Source organism: Dermacentor albipictus, unplaced genomic scaffold, assembly GCF_038994185.2.
Source record: "Dermacentor albipictus isolate Rhodes 1998 colony unplaced genomic scaffold, USDA_Dalb.pri_finalv2 scaffold_16, whole genome shotgun sequence".
In the NCBI taxonomy this organism is placed as follows: domain Eukaryota; kingdom Metazoa; phylum Arthropoda; class Arachnida; order Ixodida; family Ixodidae; genus Dermacentor; species Dermacentor albipictus.
The window spans coordinates 6,660,296-6,677,656 of NW_027225570.1; the positions used below are offsets into that span (position 1 = coordinate 6,660,296).

The 17,361-nt window shown below is 47.3% G+C and overlaps 2 protein-coding genes across 2 annotated transcripts in view; both read left to right on the forward strand.

Moving 5' to 3' along the window:
• The window catches only part of LOC139051923 (bombyxin F-1-like), a 46,879-nt gene that overhangs the window by 9,478 nt on the left and 20,040 nt on the right, over nt 1–17,361 (forward strand). The window lies entirely within an intron of this gene.
• LOC139051924 (bombyxin B-1 homolog) lies at nt 3,863–16,991 on the forward strand. Its single transcript, XM_070528957.1, has 3 exons — nt 3,863–3,989; nt 4,063–4,238; nt 16,652–16,991. The coding sequence occupies exons 1-3, from the start codon at nt 3,964–3,966 to the stop codon at nt 16,816–16,818; spliced, it is 369 nt and encodes a 122-aa protein (XP_070385058.1). The 5' UTR covers nt 3,863–3,963; the 3' UTR covers nt 16,819–16,991.

A 17,361-nucleotide genomic window follows, 5' to 3' on the forward strand; every position in this document is an offset into this window, starting at 1 on the left:
GCGGCAGTCGCCGGTAGGCGCCGCCATTTCAGAGTGTAAGCACGCTGTTCTGGCTTCATAGCTGAGTTGTAAGCATTATGGAACGTTCTCGCTGTCTCGGACAGCTTGTATTTTCGCCGTACATGTTCGAACCGACAGCCGATACGGAAAACGATGGCGGCAACGACGGCAACGACGATGTGAGTGTGCCAAAAGCGAGAGCGATGTGTACACCTTCTCGCGCGTTGGACATCTTAGCTGGTACGTATGTTGTTGTTGTTTTTTCATGTAGCTGCACGTTCCAATGACGGGGAAAAAATGCGCTAATGTGTCACTGGGAATTTGCTGCTGGAAGAATGCCGAAGCACTAACTTCTCATTAGATTGTAAACACGGGTGCAATTCCGCGATGTCAAGCACCTTGCCACTGCTTGTCTAAAGTCCCGTGTTTTTTTTAGTGTTGATACACGATCGCGAACATAAGTGCCGCGTTTCAAAGCGCGCACATGCAGTGCTGCGAGGTACAGTCATGGAAGTTGCTTATCATACACATCCAGAGATGGCCAGAGGTATTATATGTGCAATATTCGTACTATGGTTCGACGACTTCGCGATTGTGGCTCAATCAAGAATCGGTATGCATGCTCCATGCTAGTGTTGACATAAAGATATTAGGCAGTTTTAGCACCGCCGTGTGGTAAACACGATAACTGCAAGCGTACGTCGAATGTCACTAGGCAAGCCTATACTCCATTTCATACCTCAGGTGCAACGCTGTGGAAGCTACGCACGAAGTCCGGTCACCAAAATTTATTACTGCGCGCGTTTCCGTCTATGCTTCGCAGCGTGCCAGCGGTGTTTGCTTGCGCGAGCATGCACGTGAAGCTGCCGCGACGGGCTGCAATTAAAAAAATGCAGAAAAGAAAATTGATTTAAGAGAACGTGTTAGCAGCCATATTGTTTCTATGGGTAAATTCTTTTTTTTTCATTCAGAACTGAGCTTATATATGAAAAATTTTCCCAAAAATCGGGTCAAGAAACACCGAACTTTTCTAAGTGCGAACGCAGCCACTGCAAGAAGTATCTCAAGCCTCCACAGCGTTGCGCTTGATGTATGAAACGGAGTATAGCAACGCTAGCAACAACGCGTTTCCGCATTTGTCGTAAGGCTTGCCGGCTATCGCGGAAATGGTCCGAGCACAGCACAGTTTATTTCGTCGGCACGAACTTATCTCTCCTCACCCGCTCTGCGCTGCAAGCTTCTTGTCCTTCGGGAACCTGTGAAACACCACATCGTCTCGCCCACCTGTGTTCGCGCAGCCGAACGCTGCACAGAACGAGGGCATGTTGGGCGCCCTTGACTGTAGCCATTCACGCAGCACCGAAGGAAAGAACAGTTTACGAAAATCGCAAAAGAAAACAAACGTGAGCGGCGGCGGCGGCAAATCTCTCGTAGCGTCGTTCAGTAAAGCGCAGGACGGAAAAAGGCATGCCAGCGCACCGGTCCGGCAGCTCGGTCCCCGCGAACGACGTCACTCTCGCCGGTTCTCTCCTCTGGCAACCACCTCACCCGACGCTCCGGGAAGCGATGGGGGCGTGTCCGCGGGGGTGATTTTGAAAGCGATTTCCGCCTCTTATATTAACAAAACGAAGAAAAAAAATCGGAACCGTAAATTATTGGGTCTGTTCTTCCCAATCCCAGCAATTCATGGAAATTGAAAACCGTTTCAGCTTCCCTCTAAAGGGAGAACGTCCCGGCATTACTGTACTGCGGCTGCTGCTGCTGCCACCACCGCCGCCATTCTAGCCGAATAACGCACACACTGTAGAGAACGAATAAAATGAATCGCTTTATGTGCCAGTTTTTCCAGCCCATCTTCGAATAGAGCAACGTTGGGCCTACATGAGGACACATGACAAAACATTAGGCTGTCTTTCGTGCATGTGTGTGTGTATCCTTCGCTTCTTAATACGAAGTTAATGTACCATTAGGCTGAAATTTCTGCAAATTATCCTAGCGAACTTTCTCGAAGGTTAAAAAACATGCACAAACATTCTAGGAGGACACGATCAAATGAGTATTGTAGCTTATTGTATGGAGTAAGTCACACTAGTTTCTGCATAAGAAATTTTAGATTGCTGTAGAGCATTCTCGAACATATCTAATTCAACGGTTTTTGTATTAGTGGCGCAAGCATTTGTTCTCCCAAAAGAAAGCGCGTGAATTGTAAAAAAAAAAGGCCGTCACATGCCTACATGCGAGCGGCGATCGCAATGCTCTCAAACACGCTTCGTATGAGCAAACAGAACGTATAATCTGTACATAGTATAGCACATAGGCATAGCTTTCTATTTCTTCGTCGCCGAGCTTTGGCGCCTCTGCTTTGTCGATCTTTCGCCGAGTAAAAGGGCCGATTCCAAGACAGCGTAACCAAATGTGTGCCGCTACGATATACAGAGTGGTATCGTTGACTGAATAAAACAAGACACGGGCCACAAAATATTTAGCAAGGTTAATGTTGATGATATGATTTAGTGGTTCTATCAAGTTCTTGGAGCAGAACAAATTCATCCACTGACCGACACTTGATGCCAGACTTGAAAAGCGAAACCTGCGTTATAGACACTCAGTTTTTACGTTCTAATGGCGCATCTGTTCCCTGCCTTTTCAACCCACTTTTGCAGCTGCTGTCCTGCCGACTAGACTACGACTTCAGCCACTTGTATGCGCAACCATGACACTTTGTGCGTGCCCACTCACCTCGAAAACGGTATGTGCCCGAGTTTACAAGCAGACACGGAGGAATGAAGAAATCGGCAACACAAATTTGAAATAGGCTACAGAAGAATGATGGAGGAGTGGACTGGAGAAGTTGCCGAGTGTGGAGAAAAGAGGCGAACAAAATGTGAACGGAGCGTGCACTGGGCGAGCATAGTTGAGAGAAGAGAGATGCTGCTAACAGAAGCAGTCGCTTCTAGAGGCAGTGACGTGGGCCGACCAAAGAAGGAAGACGACACGAGGTGTACACATTGAGCTGAATGCTTGAGGCTGCACCTGCGTAGAAAAAAGAATGATAGTTATATAATTGTGATGGAATTAGTTTCAATTAACCACTGGATTGAATTTGTGTAGTATGCTGTCCATTTGCATCATTAGTGTCAAGTTTGTGTAACATTGGCTTGAACATGTGCTCAAACATCAACGAAACCTCTGCTCAACACCGATTCCCACACAAGCGTGAGATCCTAGATTTTTGGTTGTTGTTGTTTTAGTCAAAGACTCTGGTGCAGATATTTTACTGATATATTATCCCAACATCAGAAGCCTTCTTACAAGCAATGAAAAAGCTGGTCTCTCCAAGCCTTCTGAGCGTTTGATGCAAAAAGTGGCTTCGCCTGTGGCCAAAAAATATACTTATTAGCTGCACCACGCTGATCGATTTTGATTCATTCAGGAACACGTGCGATAACAATGCGCTCACTCTAAGCAGTGAGGAACTCAAGAACAAAGACAACAGAAGCACTTCTACGTGGCGCCTCGTTCTGACTGTTATGGACACATTGTCTTGTTTCGTCTCTCCAGCGCCTTAACATCACAAAACGAAAAACTAGATCCATTTCTCCTTCCTTGAGGTGGACTTCTGTTTTCCGGCCTGTATGTTTAAACCTGACGTCCGTGAAAGTGATGACCTATCGAGACGTGGAGTGACGCGCATTCCTCGGAAGCTCAGCCGTTTACATGACGTGACCTACAAAACGCGTGCAGATGACGCAGGTTAAGCTCCGCCATGCTTTATCGCAATATGTGCCTTGGAATGCTACGTCTCTGCTTTGAATAGCCCGGGGCCACGGAATTTCACAACTGCGCGTCATTCCCAGGGCGCCGAAGCGAGCACTAGCTACCGAAGACAAAAATTACCTCTCCGGCCTCCAGCCTTGGCGAATAGGTGAAACCCGTTAGCTGGCCGAGCGATGGTGTTGCGCGATGCACAGCCGTCCGGTGCCGACGGGGTAAGTGCCGCAGAGCCAGGCCCGCTCTTACGCGGGCCCCATTCACGCTGGCTTACTCTCGTGTCCCTCGCAGGATGGCCAGGACGATGCTGCTCCTCCTGCTCCCGCTGCTGCTGGCCTCGAGCGCGGCGACGCAGACGTCCTCGCAGCGGCGCTGCGGCCGCGTGCTGCGCGAGTTCATGGAATTTGTCTGCGACGGAGTCATCTACGACCCGCACGAAGCGGCTGCCCCCAAGAGGGCGCTGTTCGGTACGTACTCTTCTGCCGCACATTTCGGGGGCGTAGAGCGCTCCGCTTCGTATTCAGCGGGCAACGGAAGCTGCGAAAGGTCCTTTCGCACGTCTCGCACTGCACTCGTTGATGATCGGCGACGCTTTCTAGGAAAGCGGTGTTTCATGTACAGGTTGCCCACATAACTTGAGCCAAAGTTTGAAAAATGAAAGGCACTGCGTACGCGAGTTCGAGCGAATGCAGAATGATGCCACTGGCCTAAAGTTATTAAGGCTATTCTCATTTTCCTCTTAACGGATTAGTTATGTTCAATTAATACACCTTTTTAAGTATTCAGCGCAGATGCCGAGTGTGATACGCAAAGTCGTGGAGCACCGGGACAAACCTCTCAATACCTCGTTTCCAACACGATTTATCTCACCTGTTCTTCTGTGTTCTAAAGACGCATTGTTTTCGTGCTGCTATCAAGCGTGCGATGGATGAACAAGGTCGGCTGCAGCGAGACTGACCCGCGACACGGCGTTATGTCTGGTGTGGGCATCTGGGCATGCGGCTCTTATGACGGTGCAAATGCATGCTGCTGGCCGGGTGTTGCCGAAGCGATAAAGCGTCTAAGGACACGACAAAAGAAAGACGAAAGCAGCATTTCGATTCTGCTTGAAAGAAGGGCGAAGCGCGTGGGAACGATGCAAGGCTATGACGGCTGCTACAGTCTTGCCTTTGTACACAAATGACCTTGTAGTTTTCAAAGTGAATGATGATGCTACAATTTTAAACCTTGGGGTTCGAATAACAGCGGATAAATCGCACGGCAACAAAACTAACTAATGGTAAAAAAAAAACCTTGGCTATATTCAAGAAAGCTTACACGTGCCTTCTTCAAACGATGACTCTTTTCGCACCGGCCTCGTCAGCTCTGTTTCTCATACTTACTGTCTACAAGACGTTCTTTGTGATTTCGCACCCAGCGCGTGCTCATCGCTTCGTGGTCGCAGTATCGGGTGGCCGCGTCCGGTTTCACACTTGCACCATTGAGAAAGAAATTTAAACAAGAGCGGACACTCCCATAGAGCCCAGCGGCCGAATTGACTGTAGCACACCAAGCGGATGGTATTGACTCCTTCCGGTTTCGGTTTTAGGCGCGCGCGTTTTCAACACCGGCTGGTACACGCCGCGCCGGCTACGCTGTTCGAAGCGGGATTTTATTTTTCGCTTCTGCTGAACCCCGCGTGGCCTGGGCCTGAAATCGTTTCATTATTTAGTAAAAATGATTGCGAACGACCTTTACAAGACTCCACCGAATCCGTCAGGTGCAATTTCATAAAGAAAACGCAGGACGTCTTCTGAAATGATGAAATGTTTATTTTGCTCTATATAAATACTCGTTGCGGGCTTCTTCTACATTCATCCAAAGTTGTGGCACCAGGTAAGCAGCAGTCGTTGCCACACGAAGCTCCACCGGATGTCATCAGCTGAAAGAAAGCAAATTACAAGCATGTATCATTTTCGTATATTGACCTAACAGTAGTATTGCGTGTAGAGGCGAAACGTGCGTAAATAGTGAATGAGTGGCATTACAGATAAAATCACATTTACGTACATTTCGCAGCAAAGACTCCTCCCAAACAATGCCTTAAATCTGAACAAAACATACGATTTTCAAGCACCTCTCCCTTCCCGGGCATTATTTCCTGCACTTTAAGTGCACAAATACACGGATGACTGCGCGTTTCCAAAACAACTTAGCCTCAGTCGACGCGATGGTACGCCAAGTACACAGAGGTGGCTACAACACAGGCTCAGCCAGACCATGTTGCACGCTCACAGAATGCCTTCTAGTCGCACTCAAGACAGATTCGTGGGTGCAAAGCCTGTTTTCAGTCGCTCAGAATACATATATGTCATGTTCTTGAGCTCCTCCGTGTTATCTTTTACGCGTCCTGCCGGCACATGCAGCTCTCCCGTGTTATCACTATCGGCAACCGCTCGTCACGTTTTCGACAAGCGTGAGTACCGAAATAAGGTATATGTTGTTGCAGGGCTATCAAATGCGTCACAAACTTGTCCCACTGAAATTCAGTACACGCAAGACTAACTCACTATGGCCGCCTTGCTTTTTTGCTAACAGCTTCACAACCCCAGGCGCGGCGAGCAAGCCTCAAGATATCCCCAAAAGTTAACAAATAAATTACAGTACTTTTTTGGGTCAGATAATGCGTCACGAACTTCTACCAATAAGATTCAGTACACGCAAAACTGCGGCAGACAGCCGGGCTGCTTTTCGCTAACTGCGCCACTACGCCGAGCGCGGCCACTGTGCTTGAAAAGTACCCAAAAGTAGTGAAATTAGTTACAAGAATGTCTGGGGTCAGAGAAAGCGCCAAAGCTTGTCGCGGTAAGATTCAGTACACGCGAAACTGCGTCACACGGCCAAGGTGCTTTTCGTCAGAAAGCCAGGTGCGGCGAGCGTGCCCAAAAACTACCTAAATAAGTTATAATTATGCTTGGGCTCACAGAAAGCGTCGCAAACATCTCCCAGTACGAGTAATTAACTCATATTAACTAGGCTTGCACTGCCGAGCTGTTTTTCGATAACTGCGTCACTATATAGGTTCAGTTTTGTGCAGTGAGCCTAAATGTGCTTGAAGTGCGTCGCAGACTGTCAAACAAAATTCCTCACCTTGCTGTAGTCCAGTAGTGCAGCGGTGCCTTGTCGAAATTTAGACGGAACACAAGAGATCGCCGGGAGCCCAAAAAACGCGCTACATCCAAAATATACGGGTCGCCGAGCACGCGAGCTTCGCATGCGCAGCCGGCCTCACTCCTGCGGCTTGTGTGGCGCATGACGTATGCACGCGCGTCAGGCGCGCCGCTAGCGTGTTGCTAGGCAACGCAACAAAAGTAAGTTGCAAAGTATAAGTTCATTTACACGCAAAACTTTTTCGCTTTTAACGGGAAAGAATTAAAAAAATAAAACGCTGTCTGGAAGTTTATTTCGCATTCTTTTTTTCTGATGCTCGCCTCAACTAACGGAATGAGTTGAAACTAAGCGTGACGTGTTTCCTGTTGCCAGTTTTTGAAGAGTGTCCCCGCTTGTTGAATTTCTTTCTCTATGCTTTCACCGTGACAGCCGCGTCAGTCCCTGACAGAGTGCGCCAGCAGGCTTTTCTCGTTTACTGGATGTATATCACACCTCATGTACCTCGTTTGAATGAATCTCAGCGAACTGCAATATATCCACTGCGCCTCAGGAGCCCGTATCCCTGCGTGTTCTACACAACAACGCTATTTGGCTGTGACTAACGTTGAGCAGCAGATATGGCTTTACTCCAATGAGGAAAGAGCGGATACGGTTTATGCTCTGGGTACGTCAAGGGGATGTAGAAGGCGCGCCGTTGAGCTATTTAAACGCTAGCATCCAGGTATACGTCCGAGCTCAATGACGACTGTGCGTGCATATGAAACGCTGAGAGAAGAAACGACATAAATCTTCTATTTTGGGCGAGGACATGGAGACAGATATTCTTTCAAAGTTCTCTTCAGACCCACATGCAAGTGTTGGTGCAGAAGCTCGAGTATCAGTCTTCAGTGGGGAGAGTACTTAAGAAGAGGCAATTTCATCCGTACCACGTGCAATTCCACCAGATGTTGGAGCCCCGCGATTCCCAAAGTCGAAAGGATTTGCAAGCTAGATTATAATCAAGACGGAAGAGGACCCAGACTTTGTCGACAAAATACTGTGGACCAATGAAGCTACCTTCTCACGTAGTGCCGAAGTGAATGTCCACAACGCTCTCTATTGGAGCGACGAAAACCCTCATTGGGTTTGGAAGGCACACCACCAATATCAGTGGCCGGATATGTGTGGTGTGGAATTTACGGTGGCACTATCACTGGCCCGCGTTTTTTGATAACACGCTTACAGGCGAATGATACGTCAACGACATCATTGATGGGCGCTTCAGGATTTTTTTTTTATTTGGGGGGGGGGGTTCCATTGGCCTGGATAAATGATATTTGGTATCACCATGATGGTGCTCACCCGCACGACAGCAGCAGAGCTTGCAAATGGCTGCATGAAATATTCCCGCAGCAGTGGTTTGGACGGCATGGGCCCATTGCTTGGCCGGTACGGTCACCAGGTTTAACGCCCCTGGGTTGCTTTCTTTGGGGCTACGTGAAGGATAAAGTATACCGGACACCAACCACAACATCAGAGAACCTGACAGAAAAAAAGGCAAGTCTGCAACTCCATCCCTGATACCATGATCAACGCCTAAGAAAATGGGCCTATGAGATGCCAAATGTGCATTGCAGCAAATAGTGATCTCTTTGAACACGCAGTATAATTAAAGGGCGCTTTCTGGATTGAAGGTGAGGGGAAAATCATTCCGGCCCTAACGCCGCCTCCCCACCCTACCCATTGCACAACGTCGGCAGGCTGCCAGCTCTTGCGCCCCCCCCCCCATTTCAAGCATAATAAAATAAAGCTATGTTCTTGTTTTCTTTCGTCTCCTTAAACGCTTTATCGCTTCGGCACCACTCGGCCAACAGCACGCATTTGCGCCGTCATGCGATGAAACCCGCTGTTGCGTACGCCAGGGTAGCGTATCGTAAAGTCCCTCAATCATTAAAAAGTACCGCCAGGCTTTGATCCAGCCGACAACGCCTGCGATAGGCTCATCGGTGACATGTGACCTTGCTCCGCCCCTTTGCCGCCATGAAAGTTCCTGCGCGCCGGGCGAAGAGCGCGCTTTTCGCCTGTTGTGCTTTGCACATCGCTGCGATAATTTCGTTCCGGGAAGTCCGAAATGCCTTGTTGCTGTGCGGTTGGGTGCCGAAACCGGACGAAGGATGGCAAGAAGTTATTTTGCATCGCGCGCGCCAACCAGAACCTAAGCAGACGAAAAGTATGGTTACACAGAATTGCACGGACGGACTTTGAACCGTCGGTAACAGCACGACTATGCGAGGCAAGTAACATACAACGATACAAAGGTACCATAGAAAGTAGACACGTGCGTGTGTCGAGCGCTGATAGTATTTCACTCGCGTGCATGAATGTTGAGGGCCGAAGTTTGTGGAGATTATTTATTTTAGTTCGCTGTGAGCGCGCTGAATAGATCGGCATGACCTAGGATGCGAAGGACCGAAATGCCTTGTTGCTGTGCGGATGGGTGCCGAGATCAGACGGAGGACGACAAGAAGTTATTTTGCATCTCGCGCAGCAAACAAAACCTAACCAGAAGGTAATTCTGGTTGCATAGAAATGGACGGACAGACTGAACCGTTGGTAACTGCACGACTATGCGAGGAAAGTAACGTAGAGCGATACGAAGAAGCGAGAGGAAGTATACCCCTGTGTTTGCAGAGCTGCGATAGTATTTCATTCGCGCGCATGAATGTTGACAGCCGAAGTTTGTGGAGATTACTGATTTTAGTGCATTACGAGCCCGTTGACTTAGCAAGTGCAGTATGACCTAGCATGCAAGTAAACAGTGGGGCAGAAACGCATTAACTCGCTGACAAATATCCGCATTGCGTTACGTGCGATAAAAAATAAAATTCAGCAGCGAATTCTACTTTTACACTTTCCTGTGTTTGTGCGCGCGTTGTTAACTGCGCTTTACAACATGTCCAAAATGTAATTTCCAATATCCTAATCGTATTTTGTGCATTGCATATATGAATAAATATATTGCTAAGTGCCTGCATTACTCTGTTTTTAAAAACGAATACTGCATAGCCACAGCTACTGGCCGTCAAATAATAAAGCGTAATACAGAATGTCAAAGTACATTGCATACAGCTGCGAGCTCGTTCCTTCCAAGTTTCCCTTACACTCGAAGATGTTTCAGTAATCGGCAATGCCATTTTACTGCTGAAAAGCACACAACTGCAAATGAACATAAGAAAAACGCCACAAGCGATACGCGGATTGCAAGCAAAACACAGTGCAGTAATAGCTGGGTCAATCCGCGTGCGTTTCGTATAAGGGCCCTCTAATTCTTACGGGGATTTAGCGGTGCACGGAGGCGAAAAGGGATAAACACAACAATGCGCGTCATGATTCGAGTTTACGCGGCGACGTCGCACGGTTCACGAGAACAGTCAACCACATTCACACACGCGCACACACTACGCTCGATGTTGGTGTGCCGCGAGATCAGATCGCGCTGGCAGCCCGAACACGATCGAGGAGACACGCTGACACGATCCATACCACCTCTTCATCATGTCACGACAGTTGCACTGGCTCGTAGCATTGAACCACAAGACACAGCAGTCGTCGTGTTATCGCTACACGACAGACACACTCAGCGGCAAGAAGTCTGTTGGCGCACTCGTTTCCACATACACACATGATGTTGTTTAGTTGCCGTGAGGGTCGCGCGCTTTGCGAGTCGCACGTTTGAGCGACGTTATGTCGAAAGTTTTTCAGTCCAAGCGACTGTCAGCCATCATTTTTTACACGACTTCTTCGTTCAATGCAACCGCTATGTGTACGCAGCACACTTACATGCAAAAGATTTCACAGAGCATACGGGATTAAGCGTAAGCAATCACCAAGGCTCGCGCGGCGATTGAGCGCAAACGAACGAAATGTAAACACGCGGAATCGAGGCGATCAAGCCCTCATTACGCTCTCTTGAGCTATTTTCTTGGAGCACTTATTTGAAATTAAAGGACTAAATTTAGCAGTTCGGGTCCTTCTTTCGTTTTTTCGCCACAGTCAGGCACCAGAAGGTTTTATTTCCGCGCGTATGCAGATATTTTTTTCACCTCACGAATGCCGCGGCGCCGCGGTTTAGCGTGGGCGCCGTCTGCTACAGGAACTTCCTAGGTGGCGCGCGCGGCAGATGGCGCTACCTTGGAAATTATAGAGGGACCTTAGCGTATCGTACTGCTGCCGAGAAGTAGCGGCGCCTGCCTATCGAAGCTCGACCGACGTTACTTATTGGGTAGCGTGGCGTTGTCGGCGGGCTGCAGGCATCCGGTAGACCATGGCGACCAAACAAGGGCGAGATGATTTGCTAGTGCGAAAATTGCACGGTTTATTCAAAGGTAGATGAAAAAAATGAGAAGAGCATGAAGTATATCAAAGTACATTTCGGAGCCCCTTAAATAGGCTCTCTAGAAGTGTGGGCGGGATCTTGCTTCCGTCGATGTCACGTGACAGGCACAGAGAGAGGGCCCCTCCTCCTCTGGCATTACCGAGCAAGGAAAGGAAAAGTCACGCCTCATTTCGACGAAGCCTGGTAGAAGGCCGGGTGAAGAAGGTCGGGTGGTAGAAGGCCCTTTGTGCGCAAGGCGCGTGACGTTAACCATTTCAGGAGAAGTCAAGCCTCATTTCTACGAATCCTGGTAGAAGGTCGGGTGAAATTCCTGTCGCCACGTGGTGTCAGACACCAACCCTAACACCGCATGCCCTTATGCCTACACCAGACATAACGCCCTGTAGCGGGCCAGTCTCGCTGCAGCCGAGCTTGTTCATCGCTTGAGAGCAGCACAATAACAGTTTGCAATCGCCCCGTCACGTGGTATTTCTTCATATATCGCGGGCTTTCTTTGGAACGCGTGAGATACACGTGAGATACATCGTTTTGGAAACAATTTGTTGAGAGGTTTCTCAAGGTCCTCTACAACTTTGCGTATCACACCTGGGATCTGCAGCCAATACTTAAAAGTTGATTATATAGCATAAGTAATCCGTTAGTTAAGGTGAAAATAAAATATAGCCTAAGTCAAGGCCAGTGCCAACATTAAGCATTCGGTTCAAATCGCGTCTGGAGTGCCTTTCATTTTTAAAACTCTGTCTCAAGCTATGTGGGACAACCTGTCTATTTTTCCTACAAATTGTGGAAGTAACACAAAGTGCAATCACTTATTTGCCCACTTTTAAACTGCCAGTATTCGATGTGCTGATCGGGAGTGGAAGCGGTGAGCCGTGGGAGCTGGTGGCAGAAAGCTGTCACTTGACTCGCACGGCGGCATATAGGCTTAGATCCGAGACGCATTTATTTATTTATTTATTTATTTATTTATTTATTTATTTATTTATTTATTTATTTATTTATTTATTTATTTATTCATTTATTTATACATGCATACATACTGCAGCCTCGATGAAGCTATTGCAGGATTGGGATGAACAACAAACATGCAAATATTTTTTTATGCACAAGCTTGCGTGAATTGTTTCAGTGAAAGCAAGTGGATGTTGCCCGGTAACGAATTCCAGACTTCAAAAAACTGTATTTAAAGGAATCAGTGCGGGCAAAGAAGGTTGAGATATTTAGAGCATGATGACTCCTCCTGCATGAGGGTTTGGGAAAAGTCAAATAGTTATTTAGAGAGGAGAGACGAGGAGAATTGATTAACGTGTGAAAGAATTTTAGGTATTCAAATTTTCAACGCTCTGCAAGAGAAGTAAGAGTAAGTAGGGGACAGGCACGTACCCAGGAGGGGGGGGGGGCCCGGGGGGGCCCGGCCCCCCCCCGAAATCAAGTGGCATACCCCCCCCCGCCCCCTTCCACTCCCCGCCCACGCCACCACTCCTCACACATTCCTAAAGCGCCGCCAGATCAATGTTGAGACTTCGCAGCTGTTCATCAGTCAGCATTATGCAGCCTTTTTCACTCCTTTTAGATGGCGGTAATTATCGGCATCTCTTGTAATCTGGCGGACAGTTGTCTCGTAGATTCCGCACCCACGCGATTAACTCGAGATGCGTTCAGTTGTCACCATCTATTCAACCGTCACGCGCATAGCTGTTGCTTTTGTTAGTTCAACCTTCTTTGTTTAGGCTGATCCTGGGACCAGGAGAGGGATGCGGCTGTTACTCAGCTGGTCTGTGCTCTCATGGAACGAGTTGCGGCCGGAGAAAACGCCAATTGCGTTTAACTTATCCCTTTGCTTCATTGTTTCCTTGAGTTACGGCTCGCCGCAACGCTGGGAGATGCCCGGAACCATACACACGTGATATGGGTTAGATAAGGTGGGAAATAAAATAATGTGAAAAAGCGTCCATCATGAAACCCTGCAATAACCCTTAAACCCATAAGTAAAATGACTGTCGCCCGTTACCTCATCTGTCTTTCCCTAATTGTATAGCACTTTTCGTGCAAAATTGGCAACTGGAAAAAAAAATCGCAAGGAGTCGAGAAATTAAGCGATCTACTAAGGGAGAGAGCCAAGGCAACAACCAAACTGCAAGCAAAAGCGAATAATAAAAAAGTTAACCGTTGTTTATGAGAATATTTATGGATCAACATCTTTTTATTCAAAAAAGAAGTATAGAAAACGCAGCCGGAAGCGGTGAACAATTTCTTGTTTTGAATGACGCTTCTACAGTTATCGGTCGAACCGCCTCACGTAGCCACTTCTCTGCTGTACTTATGTGGGTATTTTTCTAACCTTTCGCAGTGAGTGCAGTACGTCTAGAATCGCAGAGTCCTGCGCTCTACGCGGTTGCATGGGACTGGCGGCCGCACAGCGTTACGCAATTCGCGGAACTGTCAAAACTGATCAACAAGGCGAAAATAACTGATATTCGGAACTATAACATGAAAAAAACTGAAAAAGCCGTAAAAAATGAACGGAGCCTGAAATCAGTAAAAAAGAAACCTGGCATAGGACAAACCATGATGTATGCACTAGAGGATATGAAGGATAATATCATCAGCAATCTCGAAGATATAGTAAGCAGCGGAAAAATTCTAAGCTGACCTGTATACAGTACCCAGAGGAGTCACGATAGTTCACTAAGAAACAGTAATGAACAGGGTACAGAAACTCTCCTATAACTAGCGATGAGGTCAGAAAGGCCCTGCAAGACAAGAAACGATGAAGAGCGGGAGGATAAGGTGGAATAACAGTCGATTTAATCAAAGATGGAGGAAACATAATGCTTAGAAAACTGCCGGCTCTTTATACGAAGTGTCTATCGACTGCAAGGGTCCAAGAAAACTGGAAGAATGCAGACATTATACTAATCCACAAAAAAAAAGGAGACGTTAAAGAATTGAACAATTATGGGACCATTAGCTTGCTCCCGGTATTATATAAAATATTTACCAAAATAATCTCCCATAGAATAAGGTTAACACTGGATTTTGTCAACCAAGGGAACAGGCTGGCTTCAGGAAGAGATACTTTGCAATGGATCACATCCATGTCATCAATCACGTTATCGCGAAATCTGCAGAGTACAATAAGCCTCTCTATGTGGCTTATATAGATTACGAAAAGGCATTTGATTCAGTAGAGATACCAGCAATCGTAGAGGCACTACGTAATCAAGGAGTACAGAATGCTTACGTAAAAAGCTTGGAAAATATTGCTACATGCGTGAGGTATTTGTTTGTTTGAACGAGGTGCGTAAGCGCCATCACTCCAGAAAAGAGGAGGAAGAACGAACTGGGCTCGCGCTGTGAATCTAACCGGTCAGTGCTGCAACCGTTGTTGTAAATATTATCTGTAAATAGTTTCTCGTCTTACTGACTCGTCTTTCGCGTTAGAATATCTACAGAGGTTATACAGCTAGCTTAATTCTACACAAAAAAAGCAGGGAGATACCTATAGAGAAAGGGGTCAGACAGGGAGGCACAATTTCTCCAAAGCTATTTTTTGCGTGCTTAGAAGAATTCAAGCTATTAAAGTGGGAAGGCTTAGGAGTAACGATCTACAGCAAATATCTCAGCAACCTTCGGTTTGCCGATGACATTGTTCTATTCAACAACAATGCAGACGAGTTACAACAAATTGGAGACCTTAACAGGGAGAGTGTAAGAGTGGGGTTGAATATTATTATGCAGAAGATGAAGATAATGATAAATAGCCGGGCAAAGGAACAAGAGATCAGGATGGCCAGTCGGCCACTAGAGACTATGAAGGAGTACGTTTACCTAGGTCAATTAATCAGAGGGAACCCTGATCATGAGAAGGAAATTCACAGAAGAATAAAAATAGGTTGGATCGCATACGGCAGACATTGCCAGCTCCTGACTGAAAGCTTACCATTATTATTGAGAAGTAAGCTGTGCAATCAGTGCATTTTGCCAGTGCAATATGTACAGTGCCAATGCATTTGCCAGTGCATTTCCCAGTGCATTTTGCCAGTGCATTTTGCCAGTGCATATGGGGCAGAGACTTGAGATCAAGTTAAGGACCAAGCAAAGAGCGATCGAACGAAGATTGCTAGGCGTGACGTTAAGAGAGAAAGAGAGCGGTTTGGATCAGAGTATGAACGGGTATAGACGATATTCTGATTGACATCAAGAGGAAAAAATGTAGCTGGGCAGGTCATGTAATGCGCCGGTTAGATAACCGTTGGACCATTAGGGTTACAGAATGGGTACCAAGAGAACGGAAACGCAATCGAGGACGACAAATCACTAGGTGGAGCGATGAAATTAGGAAATTCGCGGGCGCTAGTTGGAATCGGTCGGCGCAGGGAGAGGTCTTCGTCCTGCAGTGCACATAAAACATGATGATGATGATGATGACGATGATGATGACGATGGAGGTGGTGGGCCCCCCCCCGAAAAAAAATCCTGGGTACGTGCCTGGTAGGGGAAGAGAGTTAGACGGCGAAAATTTCTCGTCATATCTCCTACAAACAAAACGCACTGCCTTTATTTTTTTTCACTGATTCTAGTTTTTTGACGTCACAGTGTTTGTATGGATTCAATACAGCGCAGCCATATTCGAGGATGGGGCGAATGAGTGTTTTATGTGTTGATAGTCGGCGTTTGTGTTGTCCACTTCTCTACTCTTGTGTCCTGTCTGCACGCCTCACCTCTTTTTTTGCATTATGAATCCTTACCAACTAGCTCAGCTTTCTGTCGTTCTAAAATAAACGCCTTGACGTAGTAGTTCTGTGGAAACCCATAAGGTAGAGAAAAATAATTAATAAAGGGAAAATGAGACTTCCACCTATACGTAGCTAAGTGCTACAAAGGAAACCCACACGGGTTCCTCGAAAGGAAAGCTTCGCAGGGCGAATTTTTCTTCAACTGCGAAGCTTTCCATTCGAGGAGCCCGTATGGGTTTCCATTGCAGCACTTTGCTACGTTTAGGTGGATGTCTCATTTTCCCTTCAATAATAAACACCTTATCAACAGCAGAAACGCAAGATAAAATACAGAACCCAGAGCACTGAATCTTCCTTTTCTACATTTTTATCTCCGCATTGGGGCAAATGCGAAACCGACGCACGTGGAAGCCAAGCTCATTCAGTTCGAAAAAGCAGAGAAAAAAAGCACTGTCAAATGCTGACAGGATATTTGGCGTAAATTAACACATGTTCATGCAGAGCCCCGCGCGTTAGTTTCCTTCATTGCCACAAATGTTTGTCCGCGAAATATAGACAGAAAATGCATCGCTTTGCTGTTCCTGTGCTAATGTGGGGTCTATTGTTCCTGTCGCAGGCCAACGGTTCTTCATGTCTGGAGAAAAGCCCACTGCGCTGGGCTTCCTTCGTCCCGAGACGGCCAACCAGCTGTTGGGAAAGCGAAACTCTCCGGGCGGCATCGTGTTCGAATGCTGCTACAAGGCGTGCAGCATTGCCGAAGCGCAGAGCTATTGTCTTTCGTAGTCACAAACGTGCTGGTGGACCGTGAACTCATTTCTCAGAAGCACGAAGTGACGATGGCGGAAATGGCGCGCAAGATAAAATGAAGCCCCGCCGGAGGGGAACCCTCAACTGCGTCGTCTCGTGCCATTCGGCTGCGCAGCATGCGTCCGCGGCCGCTCGAACGTATCGCAGGAAGGGCGCGTGGTTGGCGCACGTCGAGGTTTACGGGAACGCCTCCGGGTCTAGAAGAATGACTCGAAGAAAGCGGTGCTACAAAGACGCGGACTGAGAGAGGAGCATATACGACGGGCAGGCGCTGACTTCCACTAAACGTTTATTTGAAGAAACAGGAAGAATCTGGGTAAAATGAATCTTGCATCCGCACAGTAGAAAGCAGCTTTAACATCCAGATTACAAGGCTACGCCTAGCCGGTTTCCCTTCGCACTTAGTTTCTAGCGTTTGTGATAAGCTTCTTCAAAAGGTCAAACAGCTAAGGGAGGGCATTAAAGGGAAGCTGAAGAGTTTTGCAGAAAAAATGAGTGAATGGCTGAAAATGAGTCAAC